At 47.3% G+C, this 7,509-nt stretch overlaps 1 protein-coding gene across 2 annotated transcripts in view; it reads right to left on the bottom strand.

Moving 5' to 3' along the window:
• Positions 1-518: 518 nt before the first annotated feature.
• LOC111649698 (nonsense-mediated mRNA decay factor SMG7-like) overlaps positions 519-7,509 on the bottom strand; it is an 8,172-nt gene continuing 1,181 nt past the window's right edge. Inside the window, exons 2-7 of one of the 2 annotated variants that reach the window (XM_023399411.2) lie at positions 6,724-6,873; positions 5,866-5,952; positions 5,224-5,374; positions 4,964-5,134; positions 4,476-4,636; positions 519-3,589 (exon numbers count right to left, since the gene is read on the bottom strand). In XM_023399411.2, the coding sequence (XP_023255179.1) occupies positions 3,476-3,589; positions 4,476-4,636; positions 4,964-5,134; positions 5,224-5,374; positions 5,866-5,952; positions 6,724-6,873 (834 nt within the window). In that variant the 3' untranslated portion in view covers positions 519-3,475. The remainder of the gene's footprint in view (positions 3,590-4,475; positions 4,637-4,963; positions 5,135-5,223; positions 5,375-5,865; positions 5,953-6,723; positions 6,874-7,509) is intronic. The other variant, XM_023399412.2, reaches the window with a different exon arrangement.

The following is a 7,509-nucleotide window of genomic DNA, read 5'->3' as shown; positions in this document are numbered from 1 at the left end:
ATATGCGTAGGTATATTTTTCCCTCTGTGCCTTTTTCTGTCTTGTTCCCTTTCTTGTTCTTTCTTTCTTTCTCTCTAAGTGTTCTGAAAAATGACTTCATAAAAATAAAGCTTTACAAAACCAGAACCACCTCCTGCTCTGAGCAGTTCCAGGTCACATCTGTTTATCCAGCCACACTAAAAAGTGTTTTCCGACGTCACAATGACCTTTGACCTTTGACCCACAAAATGTAATCAGTTCGTCCTTGAGTCGAAGTGTTACTGAGACATTGTGTATAGTAATGTATATGGGAATAAACAGCAGGTGTGAAACTACTGAGATGGTTTTTATATCTTCTGATGGATCAACTTCAAATAAAACACAGAAGAAGAAACATGGAGCTTTAGATTAAATATAGATGTGGTCAGTGTCGGCGGCTCGGTGTGGGACTGTGTCTCAGTACCTCTGATGAAGTGAAGCTCTGATCACCTGATCCAGACTGAAGCTGAAACACAAGGTGAATGAAGGTGGACACGGTGTCAAGGGAGAACAAGGTTTACGTTTATTTAAAGGCCGATTCGTCCGGTTCTCGACGTCTACAGAGACAAACACAAAACGCCTCCGAGTCACAGCTCAGACCTGAACCAGCGTCGCCACCAGAACCTCAGACCCGCCGCTCCGACACCTCCCACACATCAGAGTGGAATCGCCAGATCCGACGCCATTTAGTTCTTACTCAAAAAAAAAAAAAAGAAAAGAAAAAAAAAGAAAGAAAAACCCAAAGGCAACCAGAACCAGTCCAGCTCAGACGCTCTCCTCCACGCTTCTGGCCAATTCGTCCTCACATTCAATAATATTTTATCTTTATTATTTTTCAAATACATTTTGTAAATGCAACATGAAAAGCACAATCACACGGAAAATAGACACGTCTCTATGAAGTCTGCTTTAATAAAACGCCCTGGTGGGAAAATAAAAACAGGCTCCTTTCTTTTTTTAATCCCTCAGAACTTCAGATAGAAAACCGGACAGGAAGTAACTTACAGTGCTGCAGTCTAAAGCGCCTCGTCCCGCTAAAGCCTGAAGCCTCAGAGCCTGGCGATTGGTCAGCTGTCACTCGCTGCTCTCTGATTGGCTCTACACCTACCGGGACTGACGGCGTGTAAACGCTCACAGCTCGTCTCAACCGCAGGAACCGGAGCCGAGGAACCTCGTCAGGAACTTTTCATTTAGTTCTGGACTTAAAATCATTTTAAAAAGTCCTGATGGAGCAGGAAGGAAGTCTCAGGGAGGACTGAAGACTTCAAAATAAGACCAGCACTCCGTCTCCTGTCAGACAAAACTCAGGGCTGAGAGTTAACGGATTCATCAATTAGTCCATCAGCAGATAGATGGAAGGATTTTTATTTACTTCGCTCAGTCCCTCTGGAAAATATTTTAATTGTTTTTGTTTCTGTAAAACAATAATCTGCTGGGACTCGTCAGTAAACCTTTATTTTCTTACTGTCACCCTCTGACATCTTATACAAACCGGTTGGAGCAGCTTGTTGTTAACTTATTGATCATTAAAAAATCATATTATCTTCCCCACAGTATTTTCTAATATTCTAAACATTACACGTTGAAAACAACCAGATCAACTGACAATAAAACAATAACAACACTGGCTCTGTTGTTGTTCGTGTGAGAACTCTGATCTCATCTTTTACATCATTGTCATCTAATTGAATCTTACATTTTTAATTGTATTATTTCTGATTCATATAATCCCTGTTTTTATTGCTGAGTTCACCAGGTTCTTGTTGTTCCACACATTCATTAACAAACCGTTAACCTTGTGTAAAGCTACATCACAAATTAACTGAACTTAACTAACGGCTTCGTTTTCACGCTTCATCAGAGGCGGGAAACTGTAAATCTCTGCACCACAGGAGGATTTCACTTCCTGAGTTCTGGTTCCTGCGGCTCCGGAGTTCCTGCGCTTCAGTCAGAGGAGAAATAAAAGCCTCCAGGCAACGTCCATGAAAACATCAGCTGTACAGGGCGGAGCTGCAGGCGAGTAGTGGTTACTGAAGAGAAGATAGTGGAAACATTCTACCTGTACAACCCACCTGTCTGCCTGTCTGTCTGCCTGTCTGTCTGCCTGGTGCTAACCTCTACAGCAGTCAGCAGTGAGGGACAGTGATCAGGCACAGAAGAGCCGACAGCTGCTTCAAACTAGTAAAAAGGCAGAACATGAACAAAAAGAAACAGTAAATGCAGGTTAAGTAAGCGAGCAGGGGTTTTACACCTTTTGTTTTTTTTTTTCTTCGTTAAGTAAAGAAGTAACAGGAAGAAGAGGCCGGAGAGGAAGAGAACCCCGAAAATATTCAAGCAGGAAGCTAATAGACATACCTGTGTTCACCTCAGAGGGCGTGAAGCTAAAACTGCTACGAACAAATCACAAAATACAGGTTTTTTTTTTGTTAATATCTGCGTCTCTGAAGCTAACGATAATACTATCCCTAAGACTGACGGGGTTTGTGTTCTTAGCCCCCCCCCCCTTCTACTTCCTCCTTTCCTGTGACGTTTACTGGCATCGCGACGCCGTCCCGTCGTCGGGCCTCGCGGCTCTTCCCTCAAAAGAAAAGGTGGGACGTGGAGCGAGCGTCGGTCCAGGTGAGGTCACACCTGAGTCACTCCTGATTCTCACAACACGGCTAAGAGACAAGGCCCGTTTAAAGTCCAACTATGGCAATATATATTTATTTATATATTTATATAGCTGTAACCCAAACCGTCCGTCCTTCCTTCATTCAACCAATCAGCTACAGAGAGCCTTCCTCCTCCTCCTCCTCCTCCTCCTCCACAGTTATGAAAATGAACGGAGAGATCAGAAAGTCCAGTCTGTTGTTTTGTCCCCAGTGCTTCACCTGACCCCCCCCTGAACCCGACCACCACACCGTCCTCGCTCTCTCGCTACACCCCCGCTTCAGTCTGCGGCGGCGGCGGAGACGCTAAAAACAGGCGCTCCGACAGGACCGAGCAGACGTCCGCGAGGTCGCTGCTTTTTTTATTTTTATTTTTTTGTTTCAAAGAAAGAAGAAGTTCTTCCAGATCGGATGAGAGAGGAGTTCGTGGAGATGTGGCGTCTGTCCAAAAACCAGGGGGGCAGTTGTGGTGAGGGGGGGGGGTTGTGTTCCTCAATGTTCAGATGTCCGCGGGTTGAAGGAAACCCGGCGGTGGCGTGGCGCGTGGCACCGTGGTTGAAGAGATCCCGCGCCCTCCGACCCAGGAGGGGAGTCACCGCTCCTCGACAGCCGAGGGGGGTGGGGGGTGGTGTTTCAGCCTCGTCGGGGGGTCGTGTCACCTCCCCAGCCTCCACCGTTTCTCGCCGGTTTAATTTTCCATTTTAGTTGGAGCTCGTCTTCGTCAAACTTCAGTTTTTTTTTCCTCCCGTTTCTCCTGGTGGTGGTCGTTTTGACGTCCGGACACAAAGCGCCGCATCGGCTGGCGTTCAGTGAGGCGGGTTCATGGCGCCGTGACCTCGCTGCTGCTTCTGCTTCTGCTGCAGGAGGAGCTGCTCCAGCGCCGACGGGCCCGGCTGCATCATGGAGCTCGACCAGATGGACTGCAGAGGAGAGAAATCTTTAACATGTATCTACACGCTACTTCGCTAACGTTAGCATCAAGAGCCGTTTACTGCAAGAAACTTGAGTTCACTTACGAACGTCATTCCTCTACTCGCCAAGAGCTGCTCCAGAGGTGGAAAGCAGCTGCCTCTATTTCTATCACATCTCTTCTTCTACTGAAGTTAGCATGCTAACTAGCTAGCAGACCATCACCCCCGCAGGAACTGACGCACGGAGCCTTTAACCTTCATTTGTAACTGAGCTGAAACTAAACGTCAACACATCAACGTTATTCACTAACTATCTGAGAAGCTTCAGTGGACGGAGCAGATGATCAAATAAAACAAACTTTTCATTTTCAGTCAAGTTACTTTTTCATTTTTCAAACATTTTTGGACCAAAAAAATCTCTATTAAAAATAATCATATTAAATCAATAATAACAATAATTGCCAGTTGCAGCCCTAATTAATAATTTCATTAACTCTTTCTAACTTTGTAGTTGAGTTTATCAGAATGAGAAGAAGTGAGGTTACGTTACAGTTGCTCCCTTTAAAGTGGAAATGTAACAAAGTAAAATTATAAAGATAAAAAGATGAAAAATGTCCTCATACTAACATACAGAAATAACAAATAGAAATAAGTAAATGTGCCACTACTAAAGGTGACAGTTAAATATAAATATATATGGTGTTTAAAGTTTGAAAAGGTTTAAACTCTGGTTCTGACTGAGTCCAGTTTATTAGGTACAGCTGGCTGATAAACAGCAGACAGCTCACTGAGGCCGACATGAAAGATAAACAGTTTAATTTAATTAAGTCACAGTGTCAGAACTGACTGACACTGAAGCTCGGCTGTAGACACAGTCTGCAGGATGTGTTCGGACCTTGAGGCTGTCGAGCAGCACAGTGGACGACGACTCCTCCATCGGAGACTCCTGATTGGTCCAGGAGCTGCCGGTCGGTCCGGTCTGGTGCCAGCTGGTGTCTGAAGCTGCAGAGGAGGCTGCAGCCGGCAGGTAGTCCAGACCGAACCCGCTCACCGCCCCTAAACAACAACAACAACAACAACAACAACAGGTCAGTCGCCTGTCTCGCCCTCTGGACCCTCTGGACCCTGTCTCGCCCTCTGGACCCTCTGGACCCTCTGGACCCTGTCCCGCCCTCTGGACCCTCTGGACCCTGTCCCGCCCTCTGGACCCTCTGGACCCTGTCTCGCCCTCTGGACCCTCTGGACCCTGTCTCGCCCTCTGGACCCTCTGGACCCTGTCCCGCCCTCTGGACCCTCTGGACCCTGTCCCGCCCTCTGGACCCTGTCTCGTCCTCTGGACCCTCTGGACCCTCCCTGACCCTCTGGACCCTGTCCCAGCCTCACCAGTCTTGTCGGCCTTCCAGCGGTCCACCACCCTGCGGTCCCGGCTGTCCGGAGTGCCGATGGGCCCGAAGTTAGAGAAGGGCATGGCTCCGTGGTTGTGTGTTGGGGGGGAGGAGGGCAGGCTGCTGGGGTTGGAGGAGTGAGGGGATTGGCTGGCCGGGGTGGAGTGGTCTGCCAATCAGAGCACGGCTTCCATCAGAGACAGGTTACAGAGAGTACGGTGAGGAGACTTACTCTATGTCCTTACAGGTGAGACGTACCTGAGCTGGCGGGGAGCGAGGGGGACCAGGGCGTCCCTTCAAAGAGGGAGTAGAGGGACGGCTCCTGGTGCACCATGGGAGCGTCGGGCTTGGAGCTGGGCGGCAGGTTCTTGCCGTAGGCCTGACTGAAGATGCTGTTCTGGTTGTACTCCTGAACACATGACGACAAACACAGACGTTACAGCTCTGATCGATCAGGAGCCGATTGATCCGATCGGTTCAGGGTTACTGATCACAGACTGAAGACACATTACAACTGTAACCTCAGGTCCTGGATACATGACTTAATATTGATTAACATAAACAGCTGTGTTAATGAGGATCTGATGAATATTCTGAGTCAGTTAAATAAATCAGGAACTAAGTGTTCACCTGATCCAGACTGTAAATAAACGTCTGTTCTGCCCCCTGCTGGAGAAACAACAGCTGCACACATTTGGACCATTGTATTTTTAATCTGTCTTTCAGTCCAGAGTCAGGATCAAACTCCACAACAAACACCAGATCCTACATTTCCCACAATGCAATTTCACACCGTCTCCACTGTTTTGGATTCACATGTTTTCCTACTATCGCACGCGGCTGCAGCGTTGAGCCGTCCACACACTTTTGGCCGTGTAGTGTGTGACTGTTTGGTCTGACCTGCATGGGGAAGCCGGGCATGGGCAGCAGAGAAGATGATTGGCTGACGACCTCGGGGCCGCTCTCCATCCTGGTCTGATTTGGCAGCTGCAGAGACGGAGGACAGACGGGATGAGGACGGACAAACTAATGCAACTCGTTTGAAATGTTTTTGAGACATTAAATATTAAAGTTTTAAAAACAGATCAGAGCCTCAGTGTTTCTCTGGCGTGCTGCTGAGAGGACCGTCAGAGAAACACTGACTGTCTGAGGCGTCAGGGTCAAAGTCTTTGATCATTTCCTCTGTTTTGTTCTTGTGTTGTAAAGAAACAGAATCTGTGTTCAGAGACTCTGAATAAAGCCACAGCCTGAAGTTAAATCCTGACTGTGTCTCAGAACCTGAAGCTGCTCGACCTCGGCTCAGAGGAGATACTTGTCTGTAGGGACGCCGCCGACACCATCATCTAAGACGGCGTACGTTCTATCAGTCTCACACGGCCGACATGTTTTGATTTGGCAGCCTGTCGGAGGGAGGCGGGGCTACACTACACAGCGCTTCTATCAGAGTGTTTGAAGGTGATCGGTGACTAGAAGCATTAACTCACATCTACTGATCACGTATCTTTAATGAAAATTGGCCGATCAATCGGGGTGTCCCTTCTCGTTGGACTTTCAGACTCATGTTGGGACGAGCTGTTTTTCTACATTTGAGATCTCGGGTTGTTTTCTGGTCTGTGACATCAGGTCACATGATCATACATCACAACTAACGTCAGCAGGTGAACGAGACTAAAGTGGAGATGGAAACTGATGAGCAGAGTGTGGCTTTAGGACAGGACTGGATGCAGGGGGGTGGATTAGGAAGACAGGGCTACATACAAATATGTTTGGTCCAGGAGCAGTGCTAAGAGGGCCGGCCAAGGCCTGGAAGAAATCAGGAGGCTTAGTAAAGATGAGCTCCTCCTCTTCCTCAAAATCTGCTAGAGTTTTTAACAGGTCAGGAGGTAGAAGAGGCGAGCTCTTGTTGTCCTAATGAGAGAGGAAGCCAGAAGAAGAAGAAGAAGAAGAAGAAGAAGAAGAAGGAGGAGGACAGGAGAAAGGGGGGGGTAAAAAAAGAAGAGAAAAAGAAAGCAAGCCGGTAAGAGAGGTGAAGAAGGAAAGTTGTGCTGAAAGCTACAAAGCAGCTGGAAACAGATCAGAGCAGGTTCAACATCACACACGACGCTCAGCTCGACATTCAACATCATCTCATGGAGAAAAGTTCAGACACACATCAGCTGCTTGATTTCACTCCTGCACTGATCAATAACATCCTCCGTCTCACCACTCAAACACTTTCTCTCTCTCCGCCCTGCATCTGTAAACCGCCCCCCGGGAGTCACAAGGTCACCCACGTGTTTCTGTTCCCTGACGACACATTAATATTATCTGAGAAGTTTTTGGTTCTTTATCTCCAAAGTCGAACTCTTTTATCAGGTTCTACTTCTGAGCAAATCAGCAGTTAGAATACAAACAAGACGACCAATCAGCTTCATGGCGCTGCACTGAAAACAACACAGACATAAGAATAAGAGGTGCCAGTGCAGATGTTTTAAATCTTACTGAGGAGTTTATCTTTATTGTTAGCACGCTAGCCAGCTAATGCCTTACAGGTAATTAAATATT

This window comes from Seriola lalandi, unplaced genomic scaffold (genome assembly GCF_002814215.2).
Source record: "Seriola lalandi dorsalis isolate HSWRI2012SDOR001 ecotype SW California unplaced genomic scaffold, Sedor1 jcf7180002051735, whole genome shotgun sequence".
Lineage (NCBI taxonomy): Eukaryota > Metazoa > Chordata > Actinopteri > Carangiformes > Carangidae > Seriola > Seriola lalandi.
This window is presented reverse-complemented; position numbering and strand designations above follow the sequence as displayed.